Below are 22,714 nucleotides of genomic sequence, written 5' to 3'. Positions count from 1 at the left end.
ATCCATTGTACAGTATGTCATCCAAAACAGCATAGAAGTCATACTAACGTATGTCTTCCAAAATAGTATAAAAAAGTCATCCTTTAGTATGTTTTCCAAAATATCATCAAAAAGTCAAAGTATAGTATGTCGTCCAAAATAGCACAGTCGTAACAGTGTAGTCTGTCAAGTGTAGTTTGTCAAAAATACCAAAAAGTCATAGTATTTTGTGTCACTGACTTTCATAACATTTATCTTTCTATGATTTCCATTATATATATATATATATATATATATATATATATGCTTTATATATTTGTACACACACTCACACATGATGTCCTCATGTGTGCTCACAGCAGCCGTACTGTGCAGCATCCAGGAGGACTAAATGAATCTAGCAGGCTACAGAGTGAGAGGCTGCAGAGGTATCAGCGTATCTGACCCCCTCCAGCCTCCTGGAGGATGAGTTGCATTAAGAACATGCTGTTCCTCCCCTCGAGTCTTGGCTCTAACCGTGGAAATCTCCAGAGAGGCATTTGGCATTTCTCCTGCCTCTGTTTAGAATGAGACGTGGCATTGAACTCTCACATACTCGGCTCTAAAGCCAGAGTGTTTCCCCTCAGTGAGACTCAGCTGGCTAACTACAAATGCTTGTGGTTGTTTAAGTGTGTTTGTGCCTTTTTGTGTGGGTTTGCAAGTCTACTGTACACGTGTGTAACTGTGTTCAACTTTGTGATTCTCTCAATCTCTCTGTTCGATGACAGTGTATTTGCTGCATTTGTATTTTTGCCTTTGGTCGTGTTGAGTGTTTGTTGGGTCTTCAATCATTGGCCATACATGGGTAAAATAGTATTTGCAAACATGTTTCTTATGACCTACTTGAATTAGAATTAGAATTAGAATGACCACATATACTGTAACAAAAAATATTTTCCCCATCAGTTATTTTCTCAATTAATTTCACTGAAATGTCAAGAAATAGTGAAAAATGCCCATCACAATTCTTAAAGCATAGCGTGATGTTTTCAAGGAAATTTTTTGTGTAACCAATAAAGAGGTACTTAAACATGATGAAATATGTGTTAAAAAGGTATTGAAATAGTCATAGTGTAAAAAAAAAGATTTTAAAAAAGTCATGGTATAATATATAAAAAAAATTTTAAAAAAGAAAGTCTTAGTATAATATGTTGAAAAACAGTCATAATATAGCATATCTAAACTGTTGAAACTGCTGTCCAAAAAAGTCATAGCATGTCGAAATAGCTCAAGCCATATAAATGCATGGCAAAAAAACCCAACAAAAAACGGAGTATAGTATGTCAATAAATTTTTGGTAGTCTGTTGAAAAAAATGATCAAAAAAAGTTGACAAATCTCATAGTATAGTATGTTTCAAAAATTGTTGAAAAGTCATTATAGTATGTGAAAAAATGGTAAAAGCCGTATCCTAGCATGTAAAAAAATGGTGAAAAAGTCATATTGTAGTTGGCTGAAAGAAGCTGTTAGTTACAGTATGTCTCAAAAACTGGTCGAAAAAGTCATAGTATAGTATGTTGAAATAAGCCATAGTATAGCATTTCAAAGAATTGGACTTTTTTCAGATTTTTGATGATGTACTATACTATGACTTTTTCAACATTTTTTTGACAGTACAGTATGTTGTTAAAAAGGTCAAAAAACATATAAAATAATTATACAAACGTATTAGTATACTGTCCTTAAAAAATCCTAAAAATGTCATTGTGCAGTATGTTGTTAAAATGTGATAAAAACGTCATAATAAAGTATGTGGTTAAAAATATAACGTCATAGTATAGAATGTCGTTAAAAATATGAAAATAATCACAGTATCATGAAAATAGAATAATGAAAAAAGTCATAGCAATGTCATATTATAGAATGTCATAAAAACAATTTATAAAAATGTCATAGTACAGTGTGTCGCTAAAAATATAACAGTATAGTGTTTCAAAAATATGAAAAAAGTAAAGTATCTAATTAAAATTAAAATTATGATATGGAAATTATTAAATTATTATTATTAAAATTCTGATATAAAAGTCATAGTACTGTATGTCTTAAAAAAAGAATCATAAAAATGTCCTAGTATAGTATGTCATTAAAAAAAATTAAAACATAGATTAGTATGTTAGATTATGATAAAAACATCATAGTGCTGTATGCCATTAAAAGCCATATAAACTTCATAGTATAGTATGTTGTTAAAAAAAAAAACAGCATAGTGTGTAAAACTAAAATGTCAAAACTTAGTGTGTTGTCAAAAGTATGAAAAAAAAGCATAGTATCTTGTTGGGAACTGGATAAAAAGTCAAAGTATTGTTTGTTATTAAAAATATGAAGAAAAAGCAATAGTATAGTATAGTCATTAAAATACAATAAAGACTTTAGAGTATAGTATGCTGCTAATATATGTAATTTTATAGTATTAGTACATTGTTTAAAATACTATAAAATGTCATTTTGAAAAATCATAAAAATGTCATAATATGGTATATTCTTAAATATAGAGTGTAGTATGTCCTTAAAAAAGTCATAAAACCATTAAAGTATACAATGTCATGGAAAAAAGTCATAGAAAGTCATAGTATGGTATGTCTTAAAAATATTCATAAAAACTTAATAGTATACTATGTCCTTAAGAAATTGGTAAAAATGTCATTGTATAGAATGGTGTTTAAAATATGATAAAAAGTCATAGTATAGTATGTTGCTACAAAAAGTCAAAATATCAGTATAGAATTTCATAAAAAAAAGATAGAAACGTCATAGTATGTTGTTTAAAATATGAATAAAGTAATGGTGTAGAGTGCCATTAAAATATAAAAAAGTCATTGTATGGTATGGAGTTAAAACGCAAAGTGTAGTAAGATGTTAGAAATATGAAAAAAAAATTGATGGTATGGTATGTCACAAAAAATAAATGTTTTTTTTTATATGATAAAATATAATAGTATGTCATTAAAACATAAAGTTGGGTGAGTAATTTATATAAAAAAAAATGGGCAGATGAAGTATTCTTTTTAACCCATGAGGTTGGAGCACACAAAACTTAAATTTTAAGAAATTTAAAAATCAAGGGGTTTTGTCAAAACATGACTTGCAGATTCTAGTGAGCTCAGGTCTGTGCTGTGCTTTACTTAACTCTGTCTTCCCACAGCCGGAGCAGATCACCAGGCGCCGTTGGTTGCGTTTCCTCCCATTCTGACCTTCCGGACGGTGTCTCCTCGTCGACCTCCTCCTCCTCCTCCTCCTCAAAAGGCCAGTCCTTCCTGTTGCGGGTCCTCAGGGCTGCACTTCCCGTCCAGCTGCTCCTCCTGCTCCTCATCGGCCTGGCCTGCCTGGTACCCATGACTGAGGAAGACTACAGCTGTCACCATGCCAACAACTTTGCCCGCTCCTTCCATCCCATGCTGCGCTACACCAACGGACCTCCACCCATATGAGAAGTAGCTTAATATCTACCTACTGCTTCGCCAAGGACTCCACTGAATGTTTCCTCTTCACCCCGTGCCCTGAAGCAACAAACTCTTCCCCTGCTGGGGAGCAAACATGGATTAAGACACACCAACATTGCACACTCACTCTCCTGAAACCCTTTAAACCCTCCAGAGTAAATGGACCTTCATCTGGAGACACCCCTCTACCCCAATCTAAGTATTTCATGTTGTTTTAACTTAAATGTGTATATTATTTTTTAAGGTTTCTGAAGGAACCTGAGAAATCAATGAAAACAAAGCACTATTTATATACCGTATGTTGGGAGCCAAAGTTGCTTTTTGTCCATGATATCCAGTGCTGCTACTATTTATTTAGCGTTCAATCAGTGAATAGATTGTTAGTATTGATGAAGCTAGCGCACCACCTTGAGTGTGACATATTGTACCTGTAAATTGTACAGTAGACTTGCAGTTTGAGTAGCAATCACTTGCAGTCTCAGGTGTGAAGTTTCCATTTGAAGAACTACTTGGACGTAACGACTGAAAAAGAACAGAAAACAGGACTTCCTGAAGGATCAACTTAATGTTTTTAGCTTTACACATTTTAGAAAAAATTGGAAATGAAGTCTTTATGTGATTAAAGCTAGAATCTGAACCTATAGCACTGACATGGGCACTGTCGAAGGTACTGCACTGAAGCCGTCCAGCCAAGGTGGCCGACTTCTCTTCCCAAAAGCCAAGGCTTGTAATTCCTGTTTTTAATTTCAGTATTTAATCAACTGGGCAAATATTTAAAAAAAAGGAAAAAAGATATCCGCTCTCAACTGATTTGTATATTTTTGTTGAAATGCCTTTGAATACAGGCAGTTATTTTTTTATCTTTCTGTTTGAGCATGCACTTGAAAGCCCCCTGCTTTTAAGAACACCAAACAATCACTGGTAGTGTTTTAGTGGACGTTGCGACATGAAGTAGTGAGCTTTGTAATAACTGCGATAATTATTCTGCAGTGATGAGACATCAGAGTCACTGCGTTGTTAAAACAGAATCTGTAAAAAAATGATGAAATATGAAAATGGTTATTTATGTATGTACAGTTTGCTAATGCCAACTTCATGAAGAATACTCTTTGCAAATAATAAAAACATAAAATATTTACTTCTGTGTATTCTTGGACTTGACTTTGGATTAACGAGAAACAATGTGATGAACAATATTTTCCCAATAAAACATTTTATTTTTATACACACCAACAAATGACAGTCAGCTCAGGTTTGACTGGACTTACACTGAACAGCTCAAGTGGCCAAATCCAGTATCTTTTTTAATCCTGCATGGAGGCTTTACACTTGTCTGCGGCAGACATCACATTTGACAAATTAAAGGGATACTTCACCTGCAAAATAACTATTTGTTTATCAATTACTCACTGCGCAAAGTTGAACTCATGAAAAAAATTGGTTTGCATACCTCTACGGTAACCGAAGAATCCAAAAGAGGCAAACATTCTTCATGAATTTAAGTCCTGAAGGTTCACAGCAACAACAGCAAAACTATATCAAAACAGCTGTTAACTCTCACACAGTTCGTGCAGTAAAACCAAAACTCCTTTTACACTGCCAGCTGATGTGAGAAAAAGTCGAATTATGGTGTTATTCCGACTAAACCGGACTTTTGAAATACATATAAACATGTTAGTCCGACTGAAATCGTAGTAAATTGATTTTCTCGAAGACGGACTAACACACAAATAATTTGATTTGAAGTCGAGCTTTTCTGTCATGTAAACACCTTGATTGGACTTTAACTGAACTAGGCGTTATATCGCTGCGCCGGCCTCTTTTGATGGTAAGGGATAGGGACTGTTCGTTATTTAAGAGGGGACGTTTTAGCAAAACTGCATGTTTGGGAAGAACTGAGCATACAACAAGATAACAGACTTGGATTTTACTGCGCTAGCTGTGTGAGAGTTTGTAAACAGATGCTTTGATATTCTCCATTCACTGTGAAGGCGTGTGAGAAAAACAAAGATCTCTTCATGAATTCATCTTTTTATCATTTCTATCCTGACAACATACATTTTCATTCCCTGTATTTTTTGAGAACTACGAGTACAGCTGAAACGATGAGTCAATTAATCATTAAGTCGGTTGATAGGAAAACAATTCACATCTATATGGACAATCAAAACAATTAGTCATTTTTCATACAAAAATGCCAAATATTTCCTAGTTGCAGCTTTCAAGTTTTTCTCTGAAAAAATCTCGAGGATTTTCTGCTTTTCTGTGTGGTTTGTGATAGTAAATTTAATTCTTTTGGGATTGAAATTGTTGGCTAGACAGAATTTTATTTATTTATTTATTCACTGAATATGTCACTATGGGCTCCAATTTTCTGATGTTTAATAAACCTATCAATTGCGTTAGTTACGGAAATACTTGATGATTGTCTTCACAATCGGATCAATTCGGTCTATTTAAACAGAGATAACAACAATTGCCTACGCACACATACATTATGACGACTAGTTTTTTGGTAGGTGTGTAAATCCAGACAAACTTAACATGATATCTCTGAATAAGTGGATGAACAATTCCCGGTTTTAGCTTTGAAGTGGTTAAAATGTTGAACAACTGCATCAAGACAAAAACCTATGCATAAAATCAGCCTTGCAGCTCATTGCCTCAGATTTCCCTCGGCCTCTCTCTTGCAGTCTCTTTGCCTCACATACGCACAAACGCATATTTAAGATAACTTTGGTGCAAGTAAACATAATGAACAAACCTACTTTACACAAAAAGCTGTGGACAGACTGAAGTTTCCCAACAGTAAAGTTTGGCCTCTTTCATCATGAATTCAGTGCTCTAGGATTTGGTGGTGCAATTTTTTGTTATTAAAATTTCAACAGATTTATCCTCAGCCACTGTCCATTTTATAATTTTATCACTGAAATACTGTTCTTCAAAAAGTATTAAAAAAAAAGTATTATAAAATTAAATAAAAATTTAAAATGTGTGCATGAGACACAATGCCTAATGTTTAGTCTTAGCTGAAATTTAAACAAAAATGAATTACACAGTAATTTTAACCAGTTTTGTTATAGTTTAGGAAGTAATTATCCCTAAAATGTAAAAGTCAACATAATGCCCAATAGCCCCTTAAACCCAAGACGAAGTGCACTTTGGTCGAGACGATGAAAAAGAAAAATTAGCTGCTGATAATTTCAAATCACCGGCGCTAACACAGCACCACAATACGACCTGCTGTTTGTAAATGACGAGCTGAGCTGTAAAGCTGGTAGAGACCAACAGATACTATGAAAGACGGCATGAAAGATTAACTGCATTGAAGTTCATGTTGTAGTGAACTGAAGTAGTGCAAAGGAAAAAGTTCTCCCTAAACAGTCACAGCTATAAAATCACTTAATTTATAAATAATTATCTCATGAAATGAATTCAAATACAACCTTTATATTTCATTCAACACCCTGTGCGACACCCATCACTCATAAAAATGACTTGACCTTCAGATGGTACTCCGTCTTCATAGGATGTGGGTGCAGTCAGAGCGGGACCCCCCGTACTGCAGGACTGTGGGCGCTCTGCTCGAGCTGTCGTGACTGACTCGGAGTCCTGAACTGGAACCAGCTGAGGAGCCGCCGCTGCTGCCACTATTGTTGGTGGACGGACGCTCTCCGTCAGCCTGGGACCAGGCCTGACCCGTTCTGTCAGGGCGGTGGATACGGTGAGCGTCCAGCATCTCCAGTAGCAGGTCGTACAGCGGCACTTTGTTCTTGCACTTCATGCTGTAGAGATGCTCCATACCTTTGTTGCTGCAGGCAGAAACAAAACGCACACTGAGGGAAGTTACATACTGCTTTCTACATCCCTGAGGGCTCTGCATGGGTGTAGAATTTTATGCATTAATATGTTCTGGAAAACAAACTTCTCTTGTTCTTAAGCAACAGCTTGTATTGAGATTGTATTCATGTTCTTAATGTTTCTGTATCTTGCTCCATAGTTGCTTTTTCTTCATTTATTTCTTGTTCAGGTTTTTTTTCACTTCTCTCCTCAATTACAATGTCTAAAAACAACTTGACCAATGTTACATATTTAGTTGGGTTGTCTACTTCATCCCAGACTTTCCATCAATGTTTAAAACCAGAGAAATCTGTCATTTTAATTAGAGACATGATCTTTATCATTTGGTCACTGTTGCCTGTCAGTGGAGTTAAATCCCCTCTGCCCATGTGAGGTTGTCTCCAAGAAGCAATCAGAAATTGATTTTTAATCAAGTTTTAAGCCACATTTTAGAATACACTTTTTAGATCTTGGTCGTTTTTAACAATGTTTTAACTGCATGGAGGTTTTTGGGGATCGGACAGAGAGACAAGCTGAGCAAATGTTAGTAGCAGCTTAGCTCTAGCCCCTGCCGTGCCGAACACTGTGTTAGAAACACAGATGCTTTGCGTGAAACTGCTTTGTTAAGTGTTTGTATCAGTTTAAATCACCAGGTCCTTTTGTTTTGGAGAGGAGGAGACCTCTGTGGACGATTTAGTTCCCGATAAAAACCTCCCGAACAATAAAACACGGGGAATCCTAACAAGGACAAACTGAATGAAATGAAGGCATTGCTCCATCTTTTGTGATTGTTTGGATTAAGAGGCCACTAGAAGCAGAAAATTGGGTTGTTATACGTTTAATAAGACTGGAGTTTTTTATATATACATAATTGTTTCCTGTCCACAAATCAACTATGTGCCTGGCTTCCCTTCTTTTTCTGTCACACACCGACCTTATGCTGTTCATTCAACAGACAGACTGAGAAAATCTTTTATTAGCAGAGCGATCCGGCTCTACAGCTCTTCTCTTCAGGGTCGAGGTAGTGTTCGAGACTAAGGGTCGTACAGGGCAGCTCTATGAGAGCACCTAGTGGGACTGTGCAATATGGTTTGAAATATAGCTTGGGTCTGTGCAATATGACTGGACTTTTTTAGCGCTCCTCCAGCAGCTCCTCAGTTAAGCATCGTCATCATTGTTAGTTTTCAATGTTTATATGTGTTTCTATTGGTCTGTCAATGCCTTGCCAATATGTTTGTGTGTTTTAAGTCAGACATCGAATTGTCAGTTGACAGTTCAATTTCCCTTCAGGGATTAATAAAGTAGAAATATTTCACTTTGTTATTTACTTTTTTGTAAAGATTAATAAATGGGCACTGAAGTTTTAGTGTCATGTTAATCTGACAGGAGATAAAGCATTTGTTGAGGACTACTTTCTGCTCAGAATAATATTTACAGCAGCAGGATGATGTATGTGAGAATGACAGCATAAATCACACAGCCTGTGATTGTTGTAATGAAGAACAATGTCACTCAGTGTAACAGTCAAGATAACTGATGTGTTTTTAACAGTGCTTGGACGACAACTGAATAATCTATATCAGGCTTTAGAGACAGACAATACTTGTTAATATGATCTATTTATGATTGGTTTGTACCAATCATAAATACCTTTTAAAGTATTTACCTTTTAAGCCCCCACCATCTCAAAGAACCACTATGTATTACTGAGGCACCCTTCTCAGCAGAACATGCTGAAATCGAAAGACTTAAAAGAGACCTCCTCCAAATTAAATTTTACCTCATGTGCCTGATGTGGGAGAGCAGGAGGAGCAGCTGGGCCTGCCGTCTCGACTGCTGCTGAGCCGAGCACCCCGATTGGCTGATGTGATGTATGAGAGCGTCTGTGATGGTGTCCAACATGTTCTGCACTGCCGCAGTGTCGTGGAGCGGCTCCATGGTGCCGGTGCAGAAAGAGAACGCACCTGACAGAGGAAACACGGCAGCAAATTCAAGCTAAAAACCAAAATCATATTAACTTGATAGGTGATCTGACTCACATCCATATAGAAGCAGAGCATTTATTGCAGATGCAGTTTTGCCTACACAGCAATCGAACGTTCATCCAGCTCTAGCAGCTGTGCCAGTGGTGTCATCGTGTTGGTTTTTGTGTCTACTCAGTTTCCAACATAGAATATCTCAATCTCCGGGACAAACACAGCCCTCTGTGCTGCCTCATGTTGTCAAGGAAACGGTTATCGGGCATATTGGCGGCACAGGCCCTTCCAGAACACTCTGTTCGCCTGATGTGCCTGAGTATCGTTCAGAGCTTCACCTCTGTGGGTTTAGTTTGACACTGTTCAATATTTACTTTCTGGAACAAATATAGTAACCTGTGACACAGCTGTGTGCATGCAGACAAAACTGTGTGCAATTAAAAAATTAGGCTAGAGAGCTTTTGTTTTTAGAGCAGTATCTCTGCTGTTCAGAGTTTGCAGACATCAGTTTCTCTGAAAATGTTTCACAAGAATTTGTCTCAAACTGTAAACACACACTCACACATGTTGCCTCACCAGAGTTGAGCAAGATGATAGCTTTAAGGCAGACAAACTCCTCGGGTTTGAGTTTGAGCAAGCGAAAGCGGGAGGCAGTGGCCAGCAGCATGTCGAAGATCTCAGTCATGCCTTCAACACAGTCTCCTTCGCTCCTAGAGAGCAGAATGAAAGAAAACAGGAAGGTTTAGTTTTAAGAGGCTGGATTTCTCTTCCCTTTTGTGTTTAAATGTCACACACAGAGAGCCCCAGTACTGAGTCTGAAAACCTGGAAATGAGTCAGCATTTTAGAACCCTCGGTTCCTTCATCTTTAAGTCAATCTGTTTTTTGAATGGCCTTTTGGTTAGAAGCCTAAAATAAAATCTGTGGTAAACACAAGCTGAAGAGACTTTTAAGTTTTGTTCTACAACAAAAAATAGATCAGTAAATTCCCCACTCTCAAATTCTGAAGCTTTCACGTGTCTTTAAAAAGGAAGCTGCTGACAAGTTGCGAAATGAGATTACAGAACGTCATCACTTGGTACTGCACCGAACACGGTTTTACAGCTTTGTAGTGGTGCCGACATTAAATCATATGACCGTAGTGTAGTCTGTTTATAGGCTAACTTTAGCTTTTTACCTCTGGCAATTTCATTTAGGCTTCAAAAATCCTAAAAGTGACATTCATTTGTGAAGATGATCTTGCTGAACAAAACATGTAAGTATCATGAACGTTTGTTTCCCACAGAACTTATTTTCTGCAGTAATCCAAAATCCCAAATGAAAAAATCCCCTAGACTTTTTGACGAGGGAACCAGTGCAGAGCTAACTTCCGTGTCAGTCTACAGAATAATGTCATACCTGGAGCAAACATGATTTTAAAGGTCTAGTGTGTGGGATTTAGTGACATGACATCGAGCAATGAGGTTGCAGAACTGAAACTTCTCCTTTGTGCCAAGTGTGTAGGAGAACTACAGTGGCCAATGCAAAAACGCAAATGCTCTGCGCCTATTTAGAGCCAGTGTTTTATTTGTCCATTCTGGGCTACTGTATAACAACATGACAGACTCCATGGAAGAGGACCTGCTCTGTATGTAGATATAAGGTAACAAAAACAACAATTCTTATTTTCGGCAGAAAATACACTAATAAAAACATAGCTACAAATATTATCTTCCATTTCTGCCCCTAAATCCTACACACTGGACCTTTAATACAACATAAAAGACAGAGTGCATTTGACAGAAATCTGAGCTGCATTGCACCATCAGTAGAAAAAAAACCCCTGACTTCTGCGACCATGAAGCTATCCAAAGAGCGTCCAGATAAACAACTAATGGACTGAATCAGTGCAACTCTCCATTCGTCAGCACAGTTGAAAAGTGACGGAAAGATGGATGACATCCAGTGGCTAGAGTGCAAGATAAACTCGGACAGCACAGAGCCAAGGGAATTTGTCAACCCTGACCCACAGCATTTTAGTCATCATGTCCAATTGCTGAGGACACTTATACAGGGACCAGGTTTTAGAGATAATACTCCATAATACATTTTGAATCAAATGGGACCATCAGACACATCAGAGGGTAAAAGCTGCCTGTCTGTCTCTCTCTGTCTGTCTGCACCTCTCTCTCTCTCTCAGAGGTAGATACCGTGGTTTGGCCAGCTTGTTTACTTTGAACAGAGGGGAAATGGAGGGAACAGGCTGTGCCTGCAAAGCAGAAAACAGCCATGTCTCAAGTCTCTCTGCATCTCTATTTTTTTTTTTTTTGTTTTCTCTGTTTGTCATTTGGCTCTCGCTCGTCCACCTCCTTCTCTTCGTCATCGTTCTTCCTTTTCCATCATTCCTTGCATTGAGTCTTTGATTAAATCTCTGTCCTGGTTGCCAGCTCAGCACTGTAATGATGAGGGTGTATTTCAGGTGAGAGAGAGGCTGCTCTCCTCTCCATGGGGAACATGTAATTAGTCTTTCACTCTTTGGCGGACGCTTTGGTATGGCACAATGGCTGGAAAGGTGTGAGATGGAAAATCTACAATGCTGATGTATCACTCTTAAGATGTGTGTGAGAGTGACAGAGAAATAGGGAGGAAAAGCGGGAACACAGAGATTTAAAAAGTTTCATGTCACCGAGAAGTCGATAGCTACCTGTCCAGTATGAGGTCCTGTGCAAAGATGAGTTTGCCTGGGCAGTGGATGGACCTCCAGATGAGCCCGATCATCAGCACCTCCAGCCAGGAGCTCTCCAGCAGCTGAACCTGGTCATGGAGGCCCAGCTGCAGGAAACCTTGAAAAACATGCATAAAGTGAACTCCAACAAGCATTTTATGAAAGTACCAAGATGATTCACACCAAGTGAGAGTAGATTTAACACATTTTATAGTTCTGAGCAACAGTCCAGAAGCCATATCAGGTCTTTAGCTAACAACCTCTCAAGTAGGGCTGCAACTAATGACTATTTTCATTTTTCTTTTCTCAACTTATCATTAATAACATTTCAGAAAATTATGAAAAAAAGTTAAAAATGTCCATATTGGTTTCTCAAAGTCCAAGACGATGTGTTTTAAATATCTGGTTGTGTCAGTCCGAAACCCAAAGATATCAGTTTAATATGATATAAAACCAGGGTTCTCACATATTTTTACCTGTTTTCAAAACTTTTTCATTATATTTTACCCTATTTTCATGACCCTATACTGGTGACTTGGCCTTGATGCAATGTCTGTCTGGACAATATGTATCACATAATACAAGTGATGTTTAAAATGGTCACACAACAGGGTACTAGATTTTGAATAAGTAATACAAGTAACATACTTTGTATAATAGAATGCTAGACATGTTTTAGGATTTTTTGAACAAATTTAAATCGCCAATATTATATGACACATTTGGCAATATATGTTCAAAACTTTTTCAAAGCACTCAATTCCAAACCATTTCCATGCCTGGAAAACAGTTTAATTTCCAAACTTTTCCAGGAATATCATGACTGTGGGGACCCTGTAAAACTGAGCAAAGAAGGAAATGTCCATATTTAAGAGGCTGAAAACACAATTTGAAAACACAAATTAATGGACTAAAATACTTACATCTATGTTTATCATCCATACTTGTAACCTATTTATGTCATTGTGTATATTGGTTTGTATCTATTTGTATTTTGTAACTTATTATTATCTAGTTTTATATTAAGTTTATATTTGCTATATATTGCATTTTATATTGGCTATAAATTTACTTTTTCTGCTATATTATTATCATTATTGTTTATTGCACATGTTTCTGCACTCTTCTAACTTTGCATTTAACCTGCTGCACAGAATTTTTTTTCAAGCTAAGTGAAGTTCTATTTTATGATAATCCTTGCAGCTCTACTCTCAAATTAACACCATATAATCGTTTCTAAAAACACAGGAAAATATGTGTTTCATCCTGATCACAGCAGTACTTTTGAAAGACCAAATCCAAACACAAATCTGGTGTCAAAAAGTGTCAGTGCTGATTACTCGGAGGAGTGGGTGGTAACTGCAATATGGTGTTGAATATTAACACTCCTAAGTTAAATGTTTTCTGTACACCTTCATCCCACTCATAAAAATAAAAGTATGCAAGCCACTTGTTTTCTGGCAGGGAATGGCTACTTTAATGAAACTGTCTGTAATCTCTCTGCTCTCACACGAAGCCTTATCGCTGGCACTCAGCTGCGTCAATTTATATGTAATTACAGCCAATTCACTCCCATTGTGCCCTCTGCACCCTTTTTGGGACCCCTCGCAATTAAAACTGTGTGCCTTTGGGCTTTTAGTGACGCACAAGGTTGTAATACCTCAAAATAAGGATTTACTCATTTAGGGTGCCTGCTGTGTGTGTGTGTGTGTGCGTGCGTGTGTGTGTGTGTGTGTGTGTGTGTGTGTGTGTGTGTGTGTGCGTGCGTGCGTGCGTGCGTGCGTGCGTGCGTGCGTGCGTGCGTGCGTGCGTGCGTGCGTGCGTGAGTGCGTGAGTGTGTGTGCAAAAGGGTGATGTGTCCTATACTGCATTTAGGCTCTGTGGGGTGCCAAAGAATTGGCCAAACAATCCTCTCAAGGGTGATGACTGTAATAACCAGCGCTATAATGGCTCTGCATATGTGTGTGTGGCTTCACTATAGAGGCTCCCATCACTTTGCTGTTCCCCAAGCCATCAAACAGGCAACAATCAAGCAGAACATCCTCCGTCACAGAGTACATCTGTATATTTGAATGTTCAAGAAAGTCTCTGCTTCCAAGCTTTTGAAAATACATTCTTAACTGGACATGAAGACATGTCATGGTGCTCCAGCAGACTTGACTCATATATTAATCACCTGACCTCACATCTGTAATTACTGAGCAAGTTTTTTTGTATATCTATCCATGGCTACATTTGCAGTATAAGCAAGGACATTATTAAATAGTGAGTAATCATTCTGGTTTAAAGACCTAATTATGTTAATAACCTTTAGAAATAAAGTTTGCACTGCAAAGATTTTATTTTACTTGGAATCCTGAAGTCTAAAAATCCTATAATCTTATAAGCACGGCACCAGATTATTAAATGCTTCTGCTGGTGGGTAAGTAACAATCTTGTATTCCAGATAAACAGTGCACTAAAATAAGTTTCCAAAAAAAAAAAAACTGTGGTGAGAAACAGGAACCTCACAAAATCTATTCATATTTGATCAGTGCTGCTTAGTTTTACTGTTTGATCTCAGTTTTTTCCAGCCTGAGTTTTTATAATACAGGACACCCACATCCTTTTCACAAACTCTCATGTTACAGCTGTGACATTTTAGGCGAGAAATAGGCAACGCAAGAGCAGAGTCTTGGTTTTATATTTTATCAGTACTGGCTAGTTTTACCATTCGATCAGATATTGGTCTGCGTTTGCGAGAGGGAGAGAGAGAGGGGCGGTGCTCTCTTTCAATCCACTTCTATACTCTTTGTGTCCGTGGTGACAGGCACACGAAAATGCTAACTGTACTTTAATTAACTTGCCCAGAACCAGTAAAAATCTGCTGGATGATGGGAAACACATCATTCAGTGCATAGGAGGAGCTAGGTAATGAACAGGGAGATCTGGGCACTGGTTAGATGGAGGGAAGTTTACCACAGATCAATGACACATACTACCTACATTATTATGATACAAAGCTGGTGGAAAATCAGCAAAGCGTCCTTTTACGAAGTAAGACTAACAAAAGCATTTTTATTTGGATCATTTAATTTATGATCACATGAGATTTTGTTATTCATGCTGTTATGTAACATTTGGTTTTAGGGCAGTTGTACAAGACTGTCTTTTTCGCTTGGCATCTATCTGTCAGACATCACTTCTAAGTTATTTGGCAATATGTGAAAACATGGTGTGGAAAGGAGAGTTGGTTAATTCTAGCCAAAGATTAAAGTTGTGCAACCAACTGCAATTCACTTGTGTTGTTGTATGTAGCTTTTTATTGTGTTTTACAAGTGATGTGCTTTTTGTGTAGTTTTATGTTGCACTGTCTGTCTTCTTTTTTGTATCACTTTACCCCATGTGCTACTTTGTGTATTATTTGTCTTGCATGTCTTTTTTCTTTTTCCTCTTGTACAATTTTGTATTGTCATGTCATTGTGCTGTGTATTTGTTCTGACCTGCCGAGGGACTGCAGATGCAAATTAGCTCTAAGCTAAAATCTGGTGCTGTGTATCAAATTGTAACATTTATGCTTTGAGCTGTGCATGGTCCCTTTTAAATAAATAAATAAAAATAAAAATAATTCCCTCCAGACCACATTACAGACAGGATATGTTTTATATTAATGGCCCCAGAACCTCACCAGACTCCTGGCCAGTCTCAAGAGAGTTGTAACATTCCAGTTAGTCAAGGGTTTTTGCTCCAAAACAAATTTGAAGCCAGAATATTTCTATAAAGGACAAATCTCAACATCTGGTAAAGCTATTGTCACTGATCAGTCACTCTATCAACATCTTCTAGATGCTTTCTGTTACAGTAACCTTACACAAGGGTCAGCAAATCTTTGTTACTGCTCCTTTAAAATAACAGTTGTTTTCATCAAGTAAACACATCCTGCAGTCAAATCTTAAACAAAAACTATATGGGTGTGAAAAATACTTGTATATGCTAAATGTTGTTTTTTTTCTTTTTTCCTACTTGCCAGATGTTTTTCAAACATATTACATTCAAACTCTGCAAAGAATCCCATGACTTTTCTAGGCCTGGAAAACATGAATGCGAAATTCAATGACTTTTCAAGTTTTTCTTGACCATGTGAACCCTGTATATAAGATGTTTTTTCTGCTGAAAAGGATTATTAATTAAAGAAAAAGTGGTGTGGCTACCTTGCCACGCTAAGCAGTACCTGGAAGCTTTTTGGCCCAGGCGATCATGTGGACCAGTTCCTTATCAGCCATGCTGGTGAGCAGGGTCATCATGGTGACTTCACTGTAGGGTCGGCTCATCTTCTGACGGGAGCACAGTATTGGGGGCTCAGCACCCTGGAGCAGGAGGAGCACCTGGGTATCAGCAGAGAAACAGAGAATTTTAACCACAGAAATATAAGTCATTAAGCTATGAAGTGATTTAAAGTGACTACAAACATATCTGAACAGTCATTAGCCACACTTCCAAGATACTTTATATTAATATCTGTATATTCATGATGATTCAAAATTTCCCCCAAGAAAACAATTTGAACCACAACAAGGTATTTCAAAATATGCCCACATGAATGAGCACCTGATCAGGAGGCATGCCTGTCAGCGATGATTTTCCTCCACCACAAGCGCTGCTGCTACTGCGTTTTCTCCCATCCTGAGGGGGCGCTGTCCTGTGCTCCAGATCCTTAGAGGCCTTGTCTCTGTCACTGGTGCCAGTCCGTCGTTTGTCACGTCGCAAAACACGCCCCCGGTCCTTGCGCACACCTTAGGCACACAGAAAGAAAATGCAAAAAAGCCACAAACATGCATGCACACAGTCAGGCTTTTTCCTTGACATCGCTCACACATAACTTCATATCCTGTTTTTGCCACAAAGTTCACATTATATGGATGCCTGTGTGATTTAAGAAGTATGAAAACAAAACTGTGGGTGTGTTTTAATCAGTACTTGTACTCCTTAAGAGGAAATTACTTCAAGGTCATGTTAAAGTTAGTCTCAAGCTTATCTGCATCCACCAGCACTCTCACATTTGTGCCAGTACTTACAGCAACAAGCTAAATAGATGGCTATTAGTTTATGGTTTAAAATTGTTAAGAGGAGGGGATTCAAATTAGCTTAGTTTGCCGACATGAAAACAATACACATGAAGGGTAAATTTTGCAAAAAAAAAAACAGTTTAACCAAGAAAGAAACAGATAAAAACAACAGGATAACCAATAATAATGCACTTGAATGTAGTAATAGACAGCAAAAACAACATTACGTAAAATGAAGCAAATTTAAAAGAGATTGGTCTTGGAAAAGATGGTAAATCTGCTGACGTTACCGCCTTTCATCATGCCCACTTCATAACACTTCCTGAGACGGCAAGCCTGGCAGCTCTTCCTCCGATTCCTGTCAATAGTACACTGATTGGTAGCCGGGCACATATAGTCATTGTGACCTGAAATGGAAGAAAATCTATTACTTCAAGCTCCCCACTCCAGTGTTCAGCTCAGACGTTTTTTAGTAGGGAGCCAGGAACACTCTATACCCATTTTAAATGGATCTGAGATGGAGAAAATTAAAACGTGGCATCTTGGCTTTGTCATTGCCATGGAGACTACTGATTTCTTTATATGACTAGTCTTCCATTGCAAGACTCATCAATGTGCCGAAGCGTCACACAACGAACATGACTAAGCCTCCGTCAGGTAAAGTTTTGATCTGTGCACAGAGGCAGCACATGGAGGTTGCACACTGTGTTGTATTGAGGGCATGAGATGCAAACAGAGAGCAATTGCTAAAACTTTAAATTCTTCTTCCTTAAATTAAAATCTCTTTTTCGCAATGTCACAATTTATTACTTCCCTTTTTTCCTCCTTCATTCAGCTCCAGTTTGACAGCTATTTCTGAGGTTACAGGTAATTAAGCCTGTGACAGCAACTACTTTTGTTTGGGGATATATTGTCCCAGAAATAATTGAATTAAACAATATTATTGCCATTTTAAAACAATGTTAAGCCACTGATATAATAATATAAAATCATGATTATACAGGTACATCCTTTTAAAGAGCAGCCCCTGATTCATACGCATTTTCAGACATTGGAGTGTGGAAAAAATAAATCCTAAATAAATAAAACATACAACAACATCATCACTGAGAACAGATGAGGCTTTGATGCTGTGAAAAACACTTATAATATATATATATATATATATATATATATATATATATATATATATATATATATATATATATATATATATATAATAAACTTATTATGGTTGGTAGTGTCCTGCTGTTTATTTTGGCTTCATGTTGACTAAAATGTGCACGCACATCCAGATAACAAAAAGGCTAGGTGCTAGAGATAATTGTTTATTTTTTAAGTGTCAGCCATTAGAAGCAGTACTGGGCTAAATGATAACAACAAATCAAACAAAAGACAAAAAGTCCACATTGAGGTTCCCTAATCATTATTGTTTTGTCGTTTGCTTCATGATTGCTTTTGTTTTGTTTGTTTGGTTTTTTTGCTGTACGTGTTGTTGTTGTTTGTGGTTGTGATGGACTGGGACTCTTATTGTTGCTGTTGATGTTATGCTTTTTTGTATAGTGTTCCCTGTCCTTAATGAAAATAAAAAAATATATTTAGAGGAAAAAAAATCAAAAAGGCTAGGTGCTGGACGAAAGATGATACATGAGAAGAAAAAAAGATAATGAAGAGCATGTAGCTTGTAAAGTCACCTCGGTAGTAATTATATTATCTCCGCAGTATAATTATTCATGGGAGCATAATCTAGTGTGCAGACTTTATTTTCTTATGTAAACAAACACGCATGTTAGCACAAGGGCAATAACAAACGCAGCTGGCACACTAAATCACCAACTTTCATTTTCTTTAATGTGGATGTTTTTAGATTCCTACATCTGCCCGATTAAACTAATTTGCCCGGTCAAACATCTCCGCCCTAGGAGATAAACCAACAAATTTTTCCCATACTTTTATTTCTCACAACATATTGGAAAATAACTATATAATATATATTACATATTATTGTTCCCAAGTTTTTTGCTCTCTTTATTAATTAAGAATTTAAGTTGAAAAAACTTAAATAATTACATTTTCCCGGTGTCTGTGTAACCTTGTGAATTCACTGTGTCCATGGGAATGACGATGAATGCAGCCATAAAGGTTTGTTTACTTTACTCTGATAACTAAATCACAATATAACTCATAAATGTACAAGCTTATTATTTGGTCAACTGCAATGCAATGTATATGTGCAATTCAAAGACGTTGCATTTTCTTTCAAACTACTTTGGCTACAAATGTCCAGATCTGGTGCAGTTGTAAGGCACTAGAAGCAGAGCTCTGAATTCTGAATTTTATATTTTAGAAAACAAAACAGGGGGAATAGCTTAGAAACAAATATCTTTTCATGGTGTTTTCTTTTTTCCATACTTATCCAGACTTGGAAATTTTAAAATCCAGTTCTATACTTTTCCATACTGTGTAGGAGCCGTAATATCATTTCAGAATATTTCAAACTATTTCAATACTGATTTTCTGCAGTATCAGTACACTGGTACGAGCTACGCTTTCTGACGCTGTTATTGTTCATGTTTACTACAGTTATTCTGCTGTTCTTTTCTACTTACTGAGAAAGTAAAAGTCGGTGTTATCATAGAATTGCATTGGTAAATGTATCTTTTAATTTTTTTTTTTTTTTACGTATGTGCCCTCAATGTTAATTCATCTGCATGGTTTCAAAAATTGTGTCAAATATCAATATTTTTCAAGGTATTGTATTGTAGTTAGAAATCCAAGTATGGTCACAACACTGAGGCAGACAGGTTACGTACCCTGAATGCTCCTCTTAAAGAAGGCCTTGCAGCCCTCACAGGACCACACCCCATAGTGGTATCCAGAGGCATAGTCACTGCATACAGCACAGAAACGCGTCTCTCTGGCCATCTCAAACCCCCCGGCTCCAGCCCCCAGCTCCCCCACACTGTATGACTCGTCACTGGTGCCGCACTGGTCCTCTCTGGAAACTGACTGCTGGCTGGAGGGGACACTGGACCTGCCACAGATTTCAGCTCAGTTGAATTATGTCACATATTGCCTCAATAATAAAGTGTTTTCATACAAATACTGAAACAACAATGATGCTTTTTTTCCCCCCATAAAGTACAGCTGGGCATTTTGTCATAAACTACTTTAACAAATGTATTTTATCATAAAAACTTAGAAAGGGAAACATTTACAATTCTAATATTTACCACACCAACATTAATGAGACAGAAAGCAGAGACAAAAGCAGAGTACTTTTTTCCACGTGAGCCAGGAAACGATCTGTGCGTGTACTTGTGTTGTTCTTACGTATTGTTCCTCTCTCAAGGTCTTTGACAAAGTCCTTAATCTCTGGAATTAGAAACCAGGGCAAAGCTTGATCCTTTCTATGGAGATAGTGGCAATGTTTTGTATAAAGCAAAAGATAAAAACAATGCAGTTATATAATTATGTTTAGTTTAAAACTGCATTCTGGGGAGTGAAGAGAATGCCATAATATGCGAGTAAAAGCTTTTAAATCTAGTTATGTGGTAAAGTGCCCTGTAACCACTTAAAAAGACGCACCAAGTCAATGAAGAAAATGTGTTAAAACTAGGAAAAATAAATGCATTATTATGAATGAGATACACTAAATAAGATCTTATTCCCTCTTAGATAGTATTCTTTAACTTTTTACTGAAATTATGAAGGAGGGGGCAAAAGAATCAAACTAGAAAAACAAATCTGATGGGTCCATTGATTTTTTGCACCTCTTCTTTCAATTAAATAATTGCTGAAGCACAAACAAAACTGACCAAACACTCAGATTAAAGCAGAGGTAATGGCCAAAAATATACCAACTTCATTCATTTCTAAAATATTAAGGGAGTGATTCATACCTGTTGCTGCGGTCTATAAAAGTAACTTTTTCAAACCTCACAACAAACACTAGTGATTTAAAAAAAAGTGTATTCCCTCACCTGTAGATGGGTGTTGAGGTGGTTTCCAAATAGTGGTGGTTGGGTGGCTGCATGAAGGGGCTGAGACGGGGGCTGGAGGGCACAAACACAAGAGGACTGGTAGGTTCACTGCCGAGGGACTGAAGGCTGCCATCTGAGGGTGGTCCGTGGGCGTCCAGAGGAGCAGAGTAGTAGCCAGTAGTGGAGTGGCCGTAAAGAGGAGTCGGGGCAGGGGTGGGGGCGGCATAGTCGTATGTCCCTTCCAGGAAGTCCACTGTGACTGCCCCTCCAGACCCCCGGCTCTCTTCGGGGTACATGTCACTGAAGGGGGCACGCGGTGGAGGCGAGGGACGTTGTGGGGAGAGGGTCTCCAGCTCTGAGAAGGCTGAGCTGATCCTGGGTCTGAGTACTGGTCCACACGGCTGCCTGCTCTGCACCGGGCTCTGCCTGAGCAACATCACAGCACAACAGCACTGATATGCAACATGATTTAGTCTTGCTCTCCCATTTGCTGGGAGGAGGGGAGTGGAGACGAGTACTGCGCTCCCTCTCTCTGTCTCTCTTGCTTTTTTTCCGATAAAGCTTGTCAGCCAACTTGAAGGGTCCACTACTCTTCCAGTCCCTTTGCCCTATCTGCTTTGAGCTTCCACCCACCAAGCTACAAAAAAAGACTCCTCCCAATCTCCTTCAGATTTTATTTTAATCGGACGATCCTTTTCCTCTAATTCATTTCCTCTATTATGTAGGGGGGAGAGGAAAATGGACAGACAAATAGTGATTCTCAAATAACTTCCCTGCCCTCTCTCTCTCATAACACTATAACATATCATTTCCCTATTTGCACTTTTTTCTAAACATGAAAAGCTTTTACTGATTGCAGCTGGTACCCAGATAAAAACATCTAAACTAGCAGTAAGCTGTTTAATTTATCTGATACTCAGCATGCTACCAGCATGACGTACGAGTGGTCTGTCTGTAGCCAGATTACTGGACACACCTGAGACTCTGCCGTAAATCAAATCACTGTGGAAATGAGAAACATTAGGACAAGTTTTTTAAACAATGGTGGCTAAAAAAAATTATAGACAAAATCTACCATGACACACCACCTACCTCTCACACATGAATCATCCTCATATCTGCTGTTCAGCACTGGGACCGTTCGAGTTGTTGCTCTCTGCTTGCCCCTCTCCTCTCTCTGACTCTCAGATATCTAGCCAGGCTCATTGGACACAATGGGAACAGTGGAAAGGTTAAAACAAGAGGATAAACAAATTAAAGATGCTGCCAAGTCGATAACCAAACTGCAGTGAGTTTTAGCGCCAGGTCACCATAACACAGCAAACAGAGCAGGAGGTCAAATCTCATTCCAACAGCCAATAATTACACAATCAATCCCAAATGAGGGGATTGATGATTATTTTAATCATTTGCTGTGTAAACTATATCAAGAATTTAAATAAAAATTACAAAAACAAAATACAGACATAAAATAAATTAAATTTTTCAGTGACATTTCAATGAAAGAGGGCTATTATATGACCACAGTATGGATCAGTGAATCATTACTTTATCAGGTCAAACCCCAGATTAAATAGACACTATACATAAACCAATCACAGCAAAGGGGCAGAGTATTCATGCAAATAAAGGTTTAGGAAATTGACATCCATGTTTACTGCAAAAACAGTCGAGGTTTGTGACTGTCAGGGATCCTATGAGTCCTTGCATG

The 22,714-nt window shown here is 37.8% G+C and overlaps 2 protein-coding genes across 9 annotated transcripts in view; one reads left to right on the top strand and one right to left on the bottom strand.

Moving 5' to 3' along the window:
- Positions 1-4,595, top strand: part of syne1a (spectrin repeat containing, nuclear envelope 1a) — a 197,484-nt gene extending 192,889 nt beyond the window's left edge. For all 7 annotated transcript variants that reach the window (XM_088089591.1, XM_088089588.1, XM_088089595.1 and 4 more), the window contains one exon: positions 3,160-4,595. In XM_088089591.1, the coding sequence (XP_087945717.1) occupies positions 3,160-3,445 (286 nt within the window). In that variant the 3' untranslated portion in view covers positions 3,446-4,595. The remainder of the gene's footprint in view (positions 1-3,159) is intronic.
- Positions 4,596-4,653: 58 nt separating this feature from the next.
- Positions 4,654-22,714, bottom strand: part of esr1 (estrogen receptor 1) — a 40,542-nt gene continuing 22,481 nt past the window's right edge. The window contains exons 2-11 of one of the 2 annotated variants that reach the window (XM_088089596.1): positions 22,096-22,195; positions 21,004-21,429; positions 19,834-20,054; positions 17,311-17,427; positions 16,563-16,747; positions 16,186-16,339; positions 11,955-12,093; positions 9,850-9,983; positions 9,078-9,261; positions 4,654-7,269 (exon numbers count right to left, since the gene is read on the bottom strand). In XM_088089596.1, coding sequence (XP_087945722.1) covers positions 6,981-7,269; positions 9,078-9,261; positions 9,850-9,983; positions 11,955-12,093; positions 16,186-16,339; positions 16,563-16,747; positions 17,311-17,427; positions 19,834-20,054; positions 21,004-21,429; positions 22,096-22,106 — 1,860 coding nt within the window. In that variant the 5' untranslated portion in view covers positions 22,107-22,195 and the 3' untranslated portion in view covers positions 4,654-6,980. Of the gene's footprint in view, positions 7,270-9,077; positions 9,262-9,849; positions 9,984-11,954; positions 12,094-16,185; positions 16,340-16,562; positions 16,748-17,310; positions 17,428-19,833; positions 20,055-21,003; positions 21,430-22,095; positions 22,205-22,714 lie in introns of those variants that run through there. The other variant, XM_042503722.2, reaches the window with a different exon arrangement.

Source organism: Plectropomus leopardus, chromosome 16, assembly GCF_026936395.1.
Source record: "Plectropomus leopardus strain MGB_pleo_1.0 chromosome 16, ASM2693639v1, whole genome shotgun sequence".
NCBI lineage: Eukaryota > Metazoa > Chordata > Actinopteri > Perciformes > Serranidae > Plectropomus > Plectropomus leopardus.
Note: the sequence above shows the minus strand (reverse complement) of the source record. Positions and strands in the feature narration are given on the sequence as shown.